Below are 19,794 nucleotides of genomic sequence, written 5' to 3'. Positions count from 1 at the left end.
TCCATTTTTCAGATTGTCCCGTGTTAACTGAGATTTCCACTTAGTTCAAAATGGTCAACACACAGGCCTTAAAGGTGCAGTATGTGAAATGTCCTGACATTTAATGATGAAGTTGCATGTTGCAGCTGATTATCTCTCACCCTTCCCTATGTAGTCTTCAGTATAAAAGTCTCATTCTAAGGTTATCAAAAGCAACATTTCATATAAATTGGTAATTGTTCACTTGTATAAAGTTAGGTATAAATATTTTACCATAATTAATTCCACCCACATTTTACACACACAATGTATACCCAACTTGAGATCCATTTGTGTTTTTTCATAATGGCTGAAGAAAAACAAGAACCTTGGATTAGCATTAGTGCATTGTAGCTTATTTTCTGCAACACAGCATCAATTCCTGATTTGTAAGAGTGATTTAAAAGATGTATTAAATTCTGTCAATTGTACGTCTAAGGCAACACCAGGGTTTACACAAACATGATGCAATATAATGTAACAATATATAAATTTTCTGTTTTCCATGTTCCTGCAAAATGCAGTCTTAAGTTATGATTCAACCCTGTTTCATGGTTAATGATAGATACATGTGAAATGGCCTTTTTGCTCTTTATTTCATAAAACTTTATTGCCTGTTCAAAATGTTGCTTCTTGTGTGTGACTTTGTTTCAGGTCACATTACTTTTGTCTGTTGAAGCTGATGCAGCTCATGAATGTAACCCTTTACCCTAAACTACACCTTAATCTGCCCAGAAAACACACAACACATGGTGGGAAGAGGGTGAGGATTGTTTGCCGTCACTACAGACATCTGATAGCCAACCACCGGCTGTAATCATTTGTGTGTTTGTGTATGCTGTGTTCAGGGAGCTGTAAATGTTTTTTTTTTTCCTGTCGAGTAGAGACCTGGTTGCCAGTGTCTGTCCTGAAGAAACAAAATTTGACACCAACAGGGTAGAGCTATGTTGTTGTTGATTAATGAATAACTCGGTCACTTGATTTGATTGTCCTTCTCCTAGTAGAGAGTGAATGATGTTTATAATGAAAAACAGTCTCATTCTAATGGCATTCACATTACGCTCGGTGGTGGGGAATAAAGCGTTCGCTGTACTCTTGTAATTTGATTTACTATTCCACGTGGAATTTTATCCGTAGGGAAATTTCAGGACATGTACAATCAGCAGAACAAAGAGAGAAAGAATAAAGCCTCCTTAAAGTTTAGGAGTTATGGAGAGAGATATGTGTGGCAAAGACAATGTGTGAGGTGACATTTACTCAAAACTCAGTTAAATTTAATCACATTAACAGGAAGTGCATCATGACTCACACTGTCCATGGATGTCCATCGGGAAAGTAATACACTTGTCCATGAGTCCAGTGGTTTTCTGAGAAACCTTTTTATTTTCAGTTTTCCACTTCTTTACCTTGTCTTTCCTCATACCTGCAATTTGTAGAGATTGTGTTCTAATAGGGAAGCTAGTTTTTTTTTCTTCTCGCTGTATCGTTTGCCTCCCGTAAATGTGAGTGATGCATGAAATGAATGTGCTGACGTGAATATTATCTGGCTGGAAAAAGGTTCTTTGATTTCACGCAAACAGTTTGCAGAGTCATGTAACACTGAATTTAAATGCAGTTTTCCATCTAGCGAACAAATCCACATACATTTTACTTCATGCTCAGTCAATTTGAAATGTTTTGAATGCAGAACGTTGTATGAATCAAATGTGTATATACTAATTTTCTCTCTTCTCCTTCACCTTTCCTTCCTCCTCCATCTGCAGGACCAGTTTGATAATCTGGACAAACATACTCAGTGGGGGATTGATTTTCTGGAGCGCTATGCAAAGTTTGTTAAGGAGAGGCTGGACATCGAGCAAAACTACGCCAAACAGCTACGGTACATGCACGCATACACACACAAGCAGAAAATAAACAAGGCAGAAATAACATGCATGTCAAGATCCGGCTATGTATGTCCTTTGAGATTTGTCAGATTAGATGGTTACAGTCCTGTATTTCTGCTGCATAACTCTGTAACTGATCAGAACATGCAATGTTTAATGTGCATCATAGCAGTTCAATAACCCTGCTAAACCCGCCCCTTTCAGAACACTCTGTTTTGTGCATGGTCCCTTTACATGCAAATGAGACACAGGCAAACACACACCCACTTCTTCCAGGGGGTTTCTGATTTGTCCTCTTTACAGAGCTCACTCGCTCAGATCCTGTTCCCTCTGCTCCATACCTCTCCCCCTCCCTCCACTTGTTCTCTGACAATATCAACATGGCAGTGTGCGCGGAAAACAGCGAGAGTGCCGTCACAGGAAGAGACGTCCTACATAAGGATCGAGCCGAACAGTGCTGAACTGTAAATCAGTTAAAAACACTTAGGGACAGCACCACTGATCGCCAGCAGCGCGCGGCGAGCTGAATAAACTGCTGCTGTATCTGACTGTATCAGACCGGTGACTGTATGCTCTGGAGACATTGCCAACGCTGATCGCCAGCGGCGAGCTGTATAAACTGCGATCAGCTGTGCTTAACTGATTTTCACAGAGAGCACAGACTCAGTCTGATACAGTCACATACAGCAGCAGTTTATGCAGCTCGCCGCTGGCGGTCAGCGGTGCTGTCCCTAAGTATCCATGTGTCGGAGGTCTCTTCCTCTGACGGCACTCTCTGTGAAAATCAGTGAAGAGACCTCCGACACATGGATACTTAGGGACAGCACCACTGATCGCCAGCGGCGAGCTGCATAAACTGCTGCTGTATGTGACTGTATCAGACTGAGTCTGTGCTCCGGTCATGTAGGACGTACTGAACAAATATTTTTAATTAGGACGTGTCGGAATGGTCAGTTATGAGCCCTATTTGACCTTTTCTTAAAATGTGTGTGTTTGTACGTCGGTGAAATACGTTCGCTGACTAAATACGGCGACCGCTGGCCGCAGTCTGATGTGAAGTGGTGCGAACACACGTTTGCTGACTTTATCCGGCACATTAGCTTCATATATAAAATCCTCTGAGGCTGGAAGTTTAATACCGCTCTTCCTCCCTCGCCTGCACTCTCGCAGGGACAAGGTGGAGCTAAGGTGGAGCTCTCGAAGTAAACTTACTGGTGGGCGGTAACATTCGCGGTGAAATGCGCATGCTGCCGCCATAAGCGCAGGGAATTCAACATCGAGTGTTTTATCGCCTATACATACAATAAGGGGAACCACGAAAAGAGGACTGTGTATTCTTTTTCCACACTTTGGCGACTGGTATGGCCTCCAGAGTCCCAAATATAAGTATTAAAATGGTTAAAAAGTTGATTTTGCATAATATGTCCCCTTTAAGTCAAGTCCAGCCAGCAGTCGGCGACGGCTGTTTTGACCTGAACTAGCCCAAAACACCAGCTTGTGAAAGCTGTGTTTGGAACATTGTTTTTTGCTAAAACGATTAAACCCTTTTTATATATTTATATTAATACACATATTACCAGTGCTATGTGAATACAATGCTGCACTGTTAGCTGTGGTAAAGGAGGCTGTGATGTAGGGCTGAAAATGATAATTGTTTTCATAATTGATGTCCATGTCTCGTTTTGTCCACACCTGAAACTATTTCAGTAAAGTATTAATGATTTGAGCTTTATATCAGTCAAAAAAAACACTTTAAACTTTGGCTTTGACTGTCTGTCTGTTTATTTGTATTTGTTGTTGATCCCAAACAGAGTCAAAGCAGTTGAATCAGTTGAAGTTGAACCGTTACGTGATTTCAAAGAGGGGAATCCCTTCAGAGTACATGTGCGTCTGTCTCACTGCCTGCCTGTTCTGCCAGCCTCCCTGTCTCTCTACCATTCTTCAAATATCAGACTTTTTTTTTTACCCTCTAGGTCTGTTCTCTCTCTCTCTTCTCTTTCAGGAACTTGGTCAAGAAATATTGTCCTAAACGCTCTAAGGATGAGGAGCCAAGGTGGGTAGACTCAATTGATCTGCTCTTTTAATTGTATTTATGCCTTATTAACAGACCAGAAATATTGTATGAGGTGCTTTGTGTATGTGTGTTGTACAGGTTCACATCATGCCTTTCGTTCTACTCCATACTGAATGAACTCAATGACTATGCTGGTCAGAGGGAGGTGGTGGCAGAGGAGATGGCTCACAAGGTCTATGGAGAGCTGATGAGATACGGCCTGGACCTCAAAGCTGAGAGGAAGCATGTGAGTTATACCATCGAGTTCATACTTCGCTTTGTGTTATAGACAAAATGTCACTTGTAAGGTGTTTTTATCGGTTTTCAGTGCACTTATTTTGGATTAACACCACAGTCCCCCAGAAAACCAACCTGTTGCATCCCTCAATGAAACAGATGTAGCCATCTTCTAATACGCGTTTTTTCCCATTTGGCTTCAAGAGGATGAATTATGTTGGTTGTGATGTTAACCATCTGTCTTTCACTTCCCTTACCATCTGTTGAGACTGTACAGTGAAAATCAGAGATCCAAAAACTGGAAGGACAGCATCCGCTTCTTGTTTCTTTGCTACAAATATCAAATATCCCAGTAAATGTCACCGGGATATGACACAATACACACCCACGGTACAACACGTCATATGGTTGCCATCAGTGCATGTCAGCAAATGCATCTCCATGGCAACCAAGCAAACTCCATCCTCTGGCTGAAAACTGTACAACTGTAAACGATCAAAAAAACCTCAGAAAAGGCCTGAATTTAGATTGTGCATCATTTCTTAACACAGATTAAAAGCAAATCTTTCATTTTGACTTCTGTAGGAACAACTCGCTATTTTAAAGCGCAATTCAATCTTGGTTTGTTGTTTTACAGCTTTAGCCGCTGAACTGTTGTGCATCTGTGGCTGCAGCGTCAGCTCTTTTCCCTGCTAGTGAATCTTTATTGTTTCAGTTCTGTCATTCCGTGTATATGCATACGTGTGTTTTTATATTGACGTGTATTTTCCTGTTTCTGTACGTCTCCTGTTTGTGCGTTTCTGTGTGTGTGTTTGTGTAATCGGACAGCATCTACAGGAGGGCAGGAAGGCCCAGCAGCATTTGGATCATTGCTGGAAACAGATGGACAGTGTAAGTGTGGGGGAAGGGGGGAAGGATGTAAATACAGTATATAATGTTAGGGTCAGCCAGCTTCACTCATTACATACTTGTTATGCTAACAAAGGTAACTGCATTTCCATCGTTTAGCAAACACACACATTATTTCTGGTACTTTCAAGTGTTTTCATAACGTCTCAGGCTCATCTGCACTGTTTTGTTAAAAGTAACTGTAACGTTTGACATTTAAACGTTTGTTTCTAACTGTGAAGAGACTGCTGTGTCATATTCCTCCTCTTGGCAAACTTCCTGGTCTACAGGGACACAAGGCCAGGGTCCAGGACGAGGAAACACACTCGCAAAGACACACATATGCAAACACACAGGCCACAGTGTACACAAGCTCCTTCCAAACCGAAGCAAGGCCCATGTGCCACTTTTGGCCCATGACAACCTTCTTCTTGGCTCCAAAATGGCTCCAGAGTGAGATTCCATTTGTTCATTTCTGAGGTTATTCAATTCTACTTGATGAGTTAATGGTTAACGTTCCGCTTATTACAGACTTGTAATTAACCACCACAATTCCATAAGAGGGGGGGAAAAAACAACCTTACTGCTGTTGTTAAATATATACATAATACATGTCCAGTCACAGTCTTGCCTGAAGCCTATTAGCCACGTTGCTTTAATGCTGAACATCTGATAAAGGTTTTTTCTGCGTGTGGTCTGCACGACTTTAATAGTGACTACCTAGTGACTAGACTGTAATGTCTCAGCTATTCACTGTGTTTCCTTTACTACTAATGTGACCCAGATGGTTTGGCAGGAATTTAACTATCTCTATGATTCATCTACCTCTTTGACTCTTTTGCCTCTAATTCACGCACACGCACGCACACACACACACACACACGCCTTTACATGTAATATTCAGTGTATTATGATGCCAGGACCAGGATATTTATTGTAGTGTCACTTGATATAATGTCTCAAATTGTGCCATCCTATGTTTCCTTTGTTTTTAGAGTAAAAAGAAGTTTGAGAGAGAGTGCAGGGAAGCGGAGAAATCCCAGGTGTCCTATGACCGGTTGGATAATGACATCAACGCCACCAAATCAGAAGTGGAGAAGGTAGGAAGCTGCCACCTGTAACGTAGCTGCTTTAAATCTTGAAGCCCGTATCTCACTTTGTTTCTTTATCATATTGTAATTGTGTGCATGTTGACCAAGTCTACAGTGGGCACATGGCTCATGACTATAATTTTGATATGAGCCACAGTTTTTTATTCTAACTGTTGAGCAGTGTTCTGTTGAGTTTTTTTCTGATTTATTGACATTAAATCCACAGACGTTTGATAATCCAGTAACAAAATAACAGTAACCTCATCTCGTTCCCTTCATACCTAGTATTTTGGTTTACTTAAAGTTAGCAGTGTGTAATTGATGCCTATGAAATTATACTGTAGCTGTTCTTTTCCCCTCCTGCTTACAGTATAATTAGCCCTAAAGGTTGAGAGAAAATAAACAGTTTCGGAATTGAGGTAAAGTCACAAAATCCAGCTCAGTAAAGACATGTTTTTTGGATGAGCTACTGTCCACAATGGTGGAGTTGTGGAAATAACAGGAGGTGCATTAGAGCTTTTTACAGAAGTTTTATTCATAGCAGCTTCATAAATGAGGACTCCTGAATGGCCAGTGAAGCAATATTTGTGTTCTTACATTTTTGTCGTGTTGGACTCCAAACTTGTCTTTGTTGTCGACTGATGTGACTATGATTCTGATGGTGATGTAATTGCTTAGGCCAAAGCCCAGTTCTACCTGCGGACTCACACGGCCGACGAGAGTAAGAACGAATACGCCTCTCAGCTCCAGAACTTCAACGCAGAACAGTGGAAACATTTCAACAACGCCATACCACACATCTTCAAGGTATGCCAAACATTTTGGTCTGTATGATTGTGAAACAGAGTAATATGAGGTTTTAAATTTGATCCTTGTATGAATTTTTGGCTCAACGGTTGTTAAGTTAAGTTGAAAAGTGAGGCCTTTTATGCAGCTCGTTTCAGATGTATGTACTGTGTATATAACTTTTTCAAAACCGTACGATCTCTTCTTAATGTTTAAATGTAGCATTTACAAAATGGTGGCGAGTTCTGTGTTTTAGCATTCCTCACTTAAACCACTATCATGTTTACAGAAAGTGTAGCACCTGGTAAAGTGCCCTATTAAATGTTAAACTTAGCAGGTTGTCTCGTGTAAACCATTACTAATATATTAAGGTAGTGTCAGCCACCGTCCTGGGAATGGATCTGCTAACTCCGACAAGTTGTCTAACCACAGAGATAAGTATCGGTATAAGTAGAGCGGCATTTGTCTGATTTGTAGGTGTAAAAACAATTCCCTCTGCTCTTCTCTCAGAATCTGCAGGACATGGATGAACGTCGGACAGTGAAGCTTGGCGAGACATACAGGAGTTTTGCGGAGGCAGAGCGGAGAGTCATTCCCATCGTCTCCAAATGTCTAGAGGGAATGGTTGTTGCCGCCAAAGCTGTCAATGAGCGAAAGGTATGTAGTGTAGTCGGGGAAAGCCGGTTTGGATGGTGGGCGAAACTTATTCTGACTTTGTTGTGGCCTCTTTTCTCTCTGTCTGACTCTCACCTCTTCGTTTGTCCCAGGATTCAGCCATTGTTGTAGAGTCGTTTAAGTCCGGCTTTGAACCTCCAGGCGACTTTCCCTTCGAGGACTTCAGTCAGAACCTCAGCAGAACGGGTTCAGATGGGACCATCAGCAACACGCCCAAAGGAGAGCGAGACCGAGACAGGGACAGAGACAGAGACGGAGCCCCTGCACCACGATCTGACCCAAAACACCCTATGAACAGAACCAAGAACAAGCTCTGGCTGTTCGGGAAGAAACCAAAGGTACAAGAAGTAACTTGTGTCTGTTGCAGCTGATGCAGCACTACATCATATAGTGCAATTCTTTATATAGGCTGTTGCTTTACATATGAAACAAATGTTATATGGTCGGGATCAAATCAGTTGTTGGTTTGAATCTTATTTACTTAAGCTATGCTGCAGGTGAAGTGTCATGAGCAGGTAAGCAAAACACCTGTGTTCACTTCCTCATTGATTTCTAAAGCCCCACCCTGCAGGTGAACATTGTGCGACTTTATTAGACGCATTGTCAACAATCATTTTTGTTTTTTCATCCCTACTGTTTCATCTTTTTAATAAGGAAACTTTGTGCAGAGGTGCATATGTTAACTCACTTATTTCCCCCCCGATATTCACTTTTCCTGCTGCTCTGTTTACTTAACTTGTCTCAAGTTCAAGATTTTTGTCACCTTTAGTTGTTACTTTAAAAAAAAAAAAAAACAAGTCTCCTAATCTTTCTCCGGCCCACTGCTTGGACCTTGTCCTTTTCCATACAGCTCGGTTGGGTAATCATTACCTATCTGCTGTTGGTTTATCTTCAGTCATCGGCTGCATCGGGGTATTTTAAAAGGTGTGTTCCCCACAGTGGCAAGTTTACAGCCCCTTATGTTAATTCGCACTTCGCCTTTTACTTGTAATATTTCGAACTAAACAAGCACAATTAAGTTGATGACAACCAGCTGTCATCAGATCAGTCAGCTGCTTAAATCCCCAATGATACATGATGAGATGTGTTTTTCCCAAGGAAACCGCGTCCAGTTCACATCAATCAAAAATGAAACAGGAAATACAGAAGTCTGGAATGAACTGTTTTTATACAGTTTATACATTATAGCAGCATGTATTTGTAGTATTCTACATTCAACTGAAGAGATGAGAAAGGCCACACGCCTCCATTAAAAATAACTTAATACTTAAATACCCCCCAAACAAGTTTGATTTTATTGAGTTTCATGAAGTGAGCATCTATAATGATTCATTGAAAAAGAGAATGACTCAGATGAGATGTGACTTAATTGGAATAAAAGTATCTGCTGTTACAAGGAAAGTTCTTTCAACCATACTTATAATAATACCAAACAAGTCCACTTCCTCTGCTCAGGTATTTCAACATTATAGGGTGATTGTAATGACTCAGTTTGAGTCGGTGTTGAATCATGTAAGTGCTCTGACTTGTGAGCAAGTCATGCAAGAGTCATACTTGTGCACATTCACATGCTTTTAGTGTACACACGCATTCATGACTTGATCAGACAGACTTTGAACTTTCTGCTTTTTTACCAGTTCCACTTGTTATAGGTGACCTCCCCCCAGAGCTAAAAACCAAACATCAAAAGACAAAGTGCACTTTTTTACAATACCACACTTATCCAAAGAATGTGTTGTCCTGACTTCTGGCTTTGTCCTCTCTTCCTTCCTACTTCCTACTTTTTTACAATACCACACTTATCCAAAGAATGTGTTGTCCTGACTTCTGGCTTTGTCCTCTCTTCCTTCTCCTCCTCTTTAAACCAGTCCCCTTCCTCCTCTCCTCCTTCACCACCCTCCTCCTCCCATCCCCGGTCTTCCTCCAACCTCTTCCCCCCACCCCGGTTCAACTCTGACCGTGTGAGCCACTATCTGTCAGAGATAAAGACTTCAGTACCGAGAATCCCCCAGAATTTGAGGGTCCTAAGGAGAGGGGTGAGACAGTCAGGAAGTAGTGTTCCAGTGTGTTTGATTGACAGGTTGATATGATTTGGTCTTTTTTCGATTTTCTACACAGTGTCTGCAGGTCCTTTAACTGGCCCTTGAATATTGTAGTTTCAACATGTTGTCATGTATGCATTGTTCTTGGGGAGCTCTTTTTGTTTCTTCTTTATTTTTCAAGTCATTTCACTGGACAGAACTTGCAGACACTGTTGTGCTGTTTCTTTTGCTCATTCCCCTTTTTTTGACAGTATCTTGGGTTGTCTTTCTTTTTCCTTCTCCTCTTTTCCAACTCCTTGTATTTTATTTGTAAGACAGGTTTTTGCTCTGATCACAAGATGGAGGCTCCTCTGTGAAATATGGTGTGTCCTGTGTGTGTATGTTGGAGGGATTTTGGACTCTTGGTTGCAGTGGTGTGTGTGTGTGTGTGTGTGTGTTGTGTGGGGAAAGAGCTTAACATTTGATATCAGCATCAGGTTTGTGGCTTTGGTGGTGTTTTGGCATGGGTTTGCAGTGATGTATGCACTAACAAACACTTTCAGACTGTTAACACCCAGTCTTAGTGTTGAGCTGTTGCTTTGACTGGTGTTTACTCCCCTAATTTTAGTCAGGATCCATCTGTGATTGGCTGGTTTTCAGTCTGGTTTAATCTGTCAATTTGCCATCATACCTTTACAGATGGATGAACCGACTGAGCTGCTGTTGGTTTGACTCTTTTTTTGTTTTGAGAGACAAATTCCAGTCAGAAATGTTAGGATAAATGCTGAATTTTTGTCTGAAGCCAGGTAAAGGCTAGAACTATTGTACACAAACAAATGTCTTTACCACTTTTCTCAACACAATCAAATAATTTAGAGAATAATATTAATCCCTACAGTACACCCATAATTATTTATCTCTATATTCAACATTGCCTTGTTCTGTTTACAGGGGCAAGCTGTGATTTAAACAGGATTCCCTGAGGATTATACCTATGATCATCCTCAGGAAATATTTCTTTCTTTGCCGCCCTTATACCAACCAAATCCCTTAAGACCAAATAATCTTTTAACAATTTTACCAGTTATTTCCGGTTCTCTTTACGAGAACAATTTCCCTCTATGCCGATAAGGAGAAAACAAAATCACAAGTGAATCTAAGTGAATATTCATAGTTCTCGTACAAGTGTACCTATGAACTCTTCAACTTGTTATTTGATACATCCAAACTTACAGAAGAATATGAACTCACATGTCAGGTCCCAGCAGGAACGTGTGTTAACATGTTCATCTAACTTGTTCTCATGTCGCTGGCTTGTTGCGAGATGACTGACAGGCAGCTATTTAACACACTGTTAACTAACCAGCATCCCATGTTGTTTGTCTCCTTTTTGTTTTCACTGCTATGGTTAATTCATCAGTGGTCAGTCAAGATGGTAAGTGAGTGTCTATGGAGTAGTTGTAAGAAAAGCCAGCGGTGTAGGAGCTGGTGCATGTATGATGTCCCATAGCCTCCAATATATAAACCCATTAGTGATGATTAGTTGCTGTTCCCTTCCCAAATAGAATTCTCTCCTCACATAATGTTCCCCCAAACTAAATCATGGTTATGCTCTTGTTAATGCAAACGGGGTGTCTTGTTGTTGTAGAGCCACAGATTTGTGCAAATGTTGTGAAAGTATTGCATTGTTTAACAAACTTGATTAAGAATTCTGATCTAAATTGACTATATTTAAAAAGAAATGAGGACAAAAACTTACCCCATTTGTGAATCGTTCATGCTTGAATATCAACTAAACAAAAATGGTTAACATTAGAGCTGAAACAATTACTCTATTAGTAATCGATTACTAAATGAATTGTCAACTATTTTGATAATCCATGAATCCATTTGAAGCTTTTTTCACTGTTAAAACAAGATTTCTGATCGTTTCAGCTTCTTAAATATGAATATTTTCTGCTTTCTTTGCTCCATATAACAAAGAAATCATTCAAACAGAATCATTTTGGTTTGTGGACAAAACAAGACATTTGAGAACATCATCATTTCCAGGTTTGACAAACACTAATCAGTGTTTTTCAGCATTTTCTGATATTTTATGGACCAAACGATTCATTGAGAAAATGATCAACAGATTAATTGGTTGTAAAAATAAGTGGTTGTTGCAGCTCTAGTTAACGTTTACCGCCCAAGTAACTGACGAGGTATGATGCCTTTAAATTGTACAAACAATTCAACCACTGCTGTTTTCAATCTTATGAAATAGAACTCCCTAAGATGCCATTGAGATAGAAAGCTAATCATGTGTATTACTGTGAGAGGGAAAACAATTTGGCAGTGATGGTGAGTAAAATAAGGTTTTAATTAAAAACATGAATAGTTTTATCTGCTGCAGGCCTTGTTCCTCTTGCTACTGGAAATAGTTCCTCATGAAGTTGATCACACTAACGATATTGTGCAACGAATATGAATTTAAACTTCTTTGCAGTATTGAAATTTCCATGGCAACTGGGTAAACGTTGGCTGCTAAGGAAGATAGTATGACACCATTAAAAACTCAAAAACAGCCACTAATGGACCTTGTGGTTGGAATCGTTTCAAGGTTGAATTTTCTCACCGTTAACTTTTTGCAGGACTTTTTGACGCATCACTGAGTTTCAATCTGATACCTTTTACTGACAATCAACAGTAGTATTAATAAACCCCCCCCCACCCCGAGTTGAATGTCTAACATTGCTGACTGTGCCTGAGTTGACACAATGTGACACAAAGTTAAGTTCAAAATGCGGTCGATGTTAAATCCTGTTTCTCTTCATCAGGCTCCGTCTCTGGAGGATTTCAGTCATTTGCCCCCCGAGCAGCGGAGGAAGAGGCTGCAGCAGAGGATCGACGAGCTCAACAAAGAGCTCCAGAAAGAGATCGATCAGAGGTGAGATGGCGTACAACAATTCCCACGCCACATCTAAACCATTAACACACTCGGCAAAACAAGAAAACCTTGTTCCAACACTTCGATCATGGCTCCAGAAAGCAGCGCTAACCGCTTGCAGAATTTTCCAGTCAGGAAAATGAGCAGCGTAAAGAGAAAATACAATGACAAATGGACAAATGATGGAATGAGTTGCTACAAGAAACAGAAACAATCCTGGAAAACCTGTCAGCGATGAAAACCTTAGTGGGGAAACGCAGCTCAGTGAAGAGGCTGTAACCCATTATGTTGTTGTTCACGTTTGTACTGTTTATTATCATTTGTCAACTCCGTGACATGTTTGTGTGTTTCTGTCAGAGATGCCTTGAACAAGATGAAGGACGTGTATGAGAAAAATCCACAGATGGGAGACCCCAGCAGCCTGCAACCGCAAATATCAGAGACCATGTGTAACATGGAGAAACTGCGCTCAGAAATTCACAGAAATGAGGTGGGAATAAAATGTATTTTATGTTTCTTTGTTTTTTCTCAATGTATATATGTAGATATGTTGGTGGTGATGGCCCCACCTCCTGGCCAAATCTATTTTAAATATGCTTGATTTTTTTTAATAGAAGCCTCATCTGCTTTTCTCTGTCGACAGACTTGGTTATCTGAGGTGGAGGGAAAGCAGAGCTCCAGAGGAGACAGAAGACACAGCGCCGACAATCACCACCACACTCCTCAAGGCAGAGAAAGGTACGAACTTAAATCATCTTGTGAAATAATCAGATCCTAATTATATATTCTACAGTTATGTCATTTTTGAGTGCCTTTCCAGAAAGTCTCACATAAATATCTTCACAAATGGCAACATGTAAAAGTTGTATATACACTGTGTACGTATACACAGCTTTTTTTTACCTCTTTAAAGATTTAGACATAAATCATTCTAAAATTACAGACCAGTAAAATAATATCATACCAAATATCTTATTTTAATAGATTTATTATTAGAGTATCTAATTGGTTTTATGTGGATAAATCCACGCTCATGTCTTTCACTGGTGGAACTTTAGAGAGAAGGCTTTTCAAAGTGAGATCATCATAATTGATTAATCTGTCGCTTATTTTCTCAAGTATTTGTTTGGTCCGTAAAATGTCGAAAAATGTTGATCGGTGTTTACCAAACCAAAGAAATGATGATGTTCTCAAATGTCTTGTGTTGTCCACAAACCAAAATGATTCAGTTTGAATGATTTCTTTGTGGTAAATCGTTGAATCGTTGAATCGAATAATCCATATTGTGTCCTAACTTTTCTAACTGTGTATAAATGAGTCCTGCAAACACAAAGCTCACTCCTGCTTCCTGTTTCCCATCAGTCCTGAGGGCAGTTACACTGACGACACCAGTCAGGAGCATCACACGCCGCACCACCGCCCCAATCCCTCGCAGTCGGGACAGCCCAAGCCCAACCCCAACCCCGACCCTCACGAATTTGATGACGAATTTGACGACGACGACCCACTGCCCGTCATCGGACACTGCAAAGCACTGTACTCTTTTGACGGTAAGACCAAAATGTCCCGAGATAAACTGAGAATAGCAGTGTCAGTCAAAAGTCCATCTCCTCTTTTATCAACTCTTGTTTTGACTTGAACGCCTTTAAGTCTCAATAGAAGCAAAGTTGACTTTTAACGTCACACGAAAACTTCTTCATTATCCATGAGAGTTTACATGTATAGGCAGCCGTTTTTCCTCCTGGCCGCATGTCAATGGTTGTCTCTGCAACGTTACTGTGGTGTGATTGACTTACAGGTCAGAACGAGGGGACGCTGGTTATGGCAGAAGATGAGGTAATGTTCATTTTTGTTTGTATAACTCTTATCTACATGAAAGCAAAAAAAAACAACATTTCTCACGATGTCCAACTGTCTTGACTGAGTAATGACAAGCCGCCCTGAGTCTCATCTCATCTCATCTCTCGTCACTGCTCGCAGGTGTTGTACATCATCGAGGAAGATAAAGGCGACGGCTGGACGAGGGCGAGGAAGCAGAGCGGAGAGGAGGGCTACGTCCCCACCTCCTATGTAGAAATCACCATGGAGAAAAACAGCAAAGGTGCTGTCACCTACATCTGAAGCTACACTGTCCTCTGACCTCTCCTCCATTCTTCTGTCGTCCCCTCCATCTCTGCTCTCTGTTCATCAATAATATAACACTAAGGAAAAAGACAGAATCCGAACACCCGCATGGACGTCCGTCTCTTTCCTTCTTTCTGATTTCCCCTTCCATCTCATCATCCCTCGGTCTGTTTATTAATCAGTCGTTGTCCTCTCATGTCTGTGAGCACTAAGTCTACATGATGGCATTGAAGTGATGTTGATCTAGTATTTGAGGCCTCTGTGTGTGTGCGTGTTTGTGTGTGATTGTCTGGCTGGCTGGCGTCTCCTCTGCTGTTTTGAGCCCACGACGAAGGCAGCACCACTTCTTATCGATCAAAGTTTAAGCTTGTTTAAGATTGTTTTTATGTAATATATTAGAAATGATATATTTTTATCCTATTCTTTTAACTGCTGTAGATGTTTTTTCCCCTGATTTTAAGCTGATTTGTCCATTTTTATTTGTTTTTATTTCTGTCTGATTGCTGTGTGCGTGTGCGCGTGTGTGTGTGTGCATGTATTTTTGTATCTGTGCCATTACACTAAGGGTGGAATTACAGTTGCAGAGGTTTGTCTGGTTCCAGCCTTCAGTGTCGTTGTATCCTCACTGCGGTTTTCTTACAGAATCTCACTGGAGAAAGTAAAGTTTCACACTGCACATTGCTACAACTTGTTTTGTCAGTCATTCAGAACAAAGCGGAAATGTTGTAATTCTTAAAATGTTTGTTAACAAATATTTTACTCAACTTTTCATGGGATTTGTTGACAAAAACTAGAAAATATGCCCTTTGAACACTATCCATTTTTTACCATAAAAGTCTATTCCTCGTAGCATCAAGTCAATACAGAGAAGAGCAAACTGCCAGCAGATTCCGACATGGTAGCAGAGGCTGTCAAACACTGTAAATCTGCTGCTGTGTTCAAGCACAGGGGAGTCCAAATCAAATACTTGTTGTAGGTGTTTGGACGTTTTCTCACAACATGGATGCCACATGGAGACAAACCTCTTATGGTTTTATTCTGCAGTTGGTAAAAGAAACTATGGCTATGATATACCTTTTTAAAGTTCCACTCTGGAATTCTGAGTAACTACCAGAACACGGCCTGTTCCTCAACAATGAGGTATGCTAGGTTTTCTCTTTGTAGCAGGTGTAGTTAAAGTGGTGTCTCGCTGTTATTTAGGTCTGAAGCAGGATGAAATTATCTTCACAGCTATTGGACAGGATTTCAGCACAGCATCAGATCTCGATTCTACATCAGTTTGTCTTTCAGACGGCAAGAAGGAGAAGGAGGATGAGGAGGAGGAGCGTCTGCGACTCTGATTCCTAATGAAAGGAACAGACAGAATTTGCAGGATGCTTAAAATATTTTGGATTCTTCTTGTCTTTCCTTTTCCAGATTTGAATCGGTCTTTGAGTCAAACGTCTACTCCTGTGTTTAACTCTCAAAGACAATGGCAGTCTCTCTCTCTCTCTCTCTCCCTCTCTATGAGCACTTTAAAATCACAAACTTCCTTCCACTTTAGTTGTGTTTTCTTTGTGTTGTGGGTGCACCAATGTGTGTGTTTGAGTGTCTCTTTCTCTTCTACACTTGTGTGTTTTAGTAACTTCCATTCTCTTCTATGTGACTGCAGGTTCCTGAGGGCTGCAGGGTGGCCAGGCGATTTGATTGGCTGGTGGAGGGCTCACGCTGTTTGCTGATTATTGGTGATGCAGGAACACAAGAGTGAGAGAAATAGGTGTGGAGGGAGAGAGAGAGAGAGAGAGAGAGAGAGAGAGAGAGAGAGAGAGAGAAAAAAGTAGATAGGGGAAGGAGAGGTGAAGTGGGCTGGGAACCAGGTTTGCATGTCTGCATGCTCTCATGTCCATGGTCAGATTTTGGGGGTTTTGAGACTAAAGGAGGGAGGATGGTAGAGTGTGGGGGGGAGAGATGATCCCAAAGCCATTAACTGGCAATAATGTACAGTATTTAATCTATTTAATATTTAAGTCCTACCCTGAACTGTAGATGACATACAATTTGCCTTAAAGGTAGCATAGCATAAAACCAAGAAGACTTCACAGGCCAGAAAGTGGCAAATGCACCATTTAACAGTACAGCCACTACAACTAGATTTAAACTGCGTTGCCATGTACAGATTTAACTCTATGGAAATCTAGGGTACTTATTTTTTTTAGTGTCAGTAGTTATGTATGAAAATCACCACCAAAATTATAATATGTGCACAACCTGCATCTAGGGGTGGCACGATACCGATATCAGACACAGCCATTTTAGACCTTTTCAAAATAAAAACCTACTTAACCCATTTGTTTTGCAGCTATTTCACTGACATAATTCTTCTTTTACAGCCTGTGCATAGTGAAGCATGCGATGTATATTATGTTTGGATTGTATCAGATTTCCGATATCCGATTCAGTGATTTTCAGTATGGGAATGATCATTTTACTCGATATCCCCAGAAAATTCCATCAGTGTGTGGCCACTGTAGAGAATATTGTATCATTTCCAAATTTCTCGTCTTCTTGGGCTAAGTAAATCCAAATGTTTCCACAGAAAAATGCAGCAACATACAACTGAAAATCAAAATCCGCCGTTAACGTCACAACCGAAGAAACCAATCCACTCGCCTCTAGAATCAATTAAACGTGTATTTTCATAGTAACACTACTATTTTTTACGATTAATATTTTATCTTACATATTTTCTGAATAATAAAAACCTATTTAAGCTCAAGAAAACCCACGACTTCATCATTTAATATCAGGGTCTATGGACATCAGGGTCAGGTACTACTTCACACTATTTCACTGCCACTAACAACATCTGTGATCCATTTGCTCGAACTCACTCCTGTCGTCATCGTGGTTCCCGCCTTTATCTGTGCTCTGTTGGTGATGTCTGCCTGCCTGAGCCACTCTGCTCCTCATGCCTGCCCTCACCCTCATACGGTCGCATGTTCTTTTTAACGTGTTGTTGTTATGAGGTCATTGGAAGTGTGTGTTGTGTGTGTGTGTGTGTGTGAGTGAGTGAGTGTGTGATGAATGCCGTCTCATTGCGCTGTTTTCTTGGAACGTCCAGCATGAGTCGATGATTGTGTTTTTCTATATTTATGTTTGTCGTACGTTTCCCAAACAGCAGTGGGGGTCAAGTCAGAGCTACTCGTTAGACAGATAGCAGGACTATCAGGTGAAACAAAACCCTCTCTTCCTCTCCTTTTTCCCCCACCCTCCTCTCTCTTCACCTTTCCTCTGGTTGTAATTCCACCAGCCGACCAACAGATGGCAGCGTTTCATCACCAAACCGCCGGACTGGGCTACTGTTATCAAATATATTGTTGCAGGTCAGACTCTGCCTTAAAACTCCATGTTGTTCTACTGTGGAGGATCCCCACGCCCCTCCCGCCTCACACGTACATATCTACCGCCTGACGTCATTTCCCATCGGGCACCTGTACCCCGTCCTCGCCTCTGTGTGTGTGTGTGTGTGGGGTGGGGGACGCGGCTGCATCTACAGGAAACGTTTCTGTCCCCCTTTACTTGGTTGTATTTGTGAATGTGACGACACGTATGTGCACATGCGTGATGTTAAATGTTTTTTTTTTTTTGTTTGTTTTTTAAACCATTGAATGAATTGTACATATTAACATCCCGTGTGTCGATGCTGAATGTGTTTCCATGGCGACTAATTTGTTAGGATTGTTTTTGTTGACACCCACAGGAAAAAAAAATGCTTTTTAAAATTGAACCGATGCACTTTGCCCTCACAACATATGAATCTGATTGAATGAGCGAGTGATTAAATGAATGGATGAATGACTGAAGGTCTGTCAGCTGAGGTTGTTTTACCTGCGGGAAACGGTAGTTTTCTCTTGTTAAAAAAATGTTTTTTACACTCGTCTGCATGGTTTTACTAGATTCCTTCAGTTAATTCATCTCTTGATCATTTTCTTTTTCTTTATCTTTCCAATAGACGAGCAAAATCATTGTTTTTGGCGTCCTGTTGATGCTCCAGGAAACAGTTCTCCTGGTCGAGCTGTAGTCTGTCTCTTTGAAGAAGCTGTGAAATGTATAGAATTATGCTGTAGATGTTACTTGAACTCTCACACAACTCCACATTTCCTCTACTACCCTGTGGCCATTTGTCTATCGGGGCATTAAAGAGTTATTAATTGTAATCTTGACACTTAACCGCTGAAAGAAAAATAATATTGTCTTCTTTTTTAGCCACTAATATGCCTCTAAAAATGTTGGATCCCAGTCATATTAATCTCTGACAACCTGGTTTCCATCTAACCTGTTCAGGGTGATTTTGCAGTTTTAATTAGTTTTTTTCTGATATGATGTCTTGTAAACAAGTGCAAAGATCCATCTGCAGCTCATGATAATGTTCATCACCAATTCATCTACTAATTGTGTCTTTTAATTAAACACTAATTGTTGTCTGGGGGGGGAAAAAAAGTCATAGTTTTGTCTTCGTGCAGCCGTTCTGTACTTTGATTTTTAACCTTTTTGGTTTATTTGGCAACAGAATAATGAATTTCTATCGAAATATGTCTTCCAGTTACTAGTTTGGAACAATTAATGGTCCAAAGCCCAAAGATATTCCGTGAACTCAGAGGAAAAACAATGAATATGTGTTTGGCAATTCATTTTAATAAAATTAGAGATTTTCATTTCTCATTTATCGTTAACTGACATATGCACATCTGACACTTGACTCCAAAGTGGACTCTTAAAATCTTTGTTTCGTCTCGTAGGCCTGTTTGAAGTGAACGGTCTCTTTAACCATGAGTTTGTTTGTTGTTTTTTAAAAACTGCAGCTTTGAAATGAGCAAAATCACACTAACGGATCATTTTTTGTAACACGAATAAACCTATAACCACTCAGCTGTGTATTATAGTATCCACTGTGCTTTAATCCTGAATATTATGCAGGAATAACTAATAATGAATCAGCTTAGCGATGCTCAATATGTAAAAACGGTTCTTTTACTGAAACCTAGCCAAGCTACTGTGAGTGTGCTGCTGCTGCTTCAACATCCAGCCAAAAAATAAACAAACAAAC

General features: G+C 40.6%; 1 protein-coding gene across 3 annotated transcripts in view; it reads left to right on the top strand.

The window, feature by feature from the left end:
* Positions 1-19,616, top strand: part of fnbp1l (formin binding protein 1-like) — a 42,777-nt gene extending 23,161 nt beyond the window's left edge. Inside the window, exons 2-17 of one of the 3 annotated variants that reach the window (XM_058639044.1) lie at positions 1,782-1,897; positions 3,907-3,957; positions 4,057-4,204; positions 5,023-5,085; positions 6,078-6,182; positions 6,852-6,980; positions 7,470-7,616; positions 7,727-7,972; positions 9,503-9,670; positions 12,475-12,584; positions 12,942-13,074; positions 13,228-13,322; positions 13,947-14,134; positions 14,383-14,420; positions 14,565-14,685; positions 16,360-19,616. In XM_058639044.1, coding sequence (XP_058495027.1) covers positions 1,782-1,897; positions 3,907-3,957; positions 4,057-4,204; positions 5,023-5,085; positions 6,078-6,182; positions 6,852-6,980; positions 7,470-7,616; positions 7,727-7,972; positions 9,503-9,670; positions 12,475-12,584; positions 12,942-13,074; positions 13,228-13,322; positions 13,947-14,134; positions 14,383-14,420; positions 14,565-14,685; positions 16,360-16,367 — 1,866 coding nt within the window. In that variant the 3' untranslated portion in view covers positions 16,368-19,616. Of the gene's footprint in view, positions 1-1,781; positions 1,898-3,906; positions 3,958-4,056; positions 4,205-5,022; positions 5,086-6,077; positions 6,183-6,851; positions 6,981-7,469; positions 7,617-7,726; positions 7,973-9,502; positions 9,671-12,474; positions 12,585-12,941; positions 13,075-13,227; positions 13,323-13,946; positions 14,135-14,382; positions 14,421-14,564 lie in introns of all 3 variants that reach the window. The other 2 variants (XM_058639043.1, XM_058639045.1) reach the window with 2 other exon arrangements.
* The last annotated feature ends 178 nt before the right edge of the window (positions 19,617-19,794 follow it).

Source organism: Solea solea, chromosome 9 (genome assembly GCF_958295425.1).
Source record: "Solea solea chromosome 9, fSolSol10.1, whole genome shotgun sequence".
NCBI lineage: Eukaryota > Metazoa > Chordata > Actinopteri > Pleuronectiformes > Soleidae > Solea > Solea solea.
This window is presented reverse-complemented; position numbering and strand designations above follow the sequence as displayed.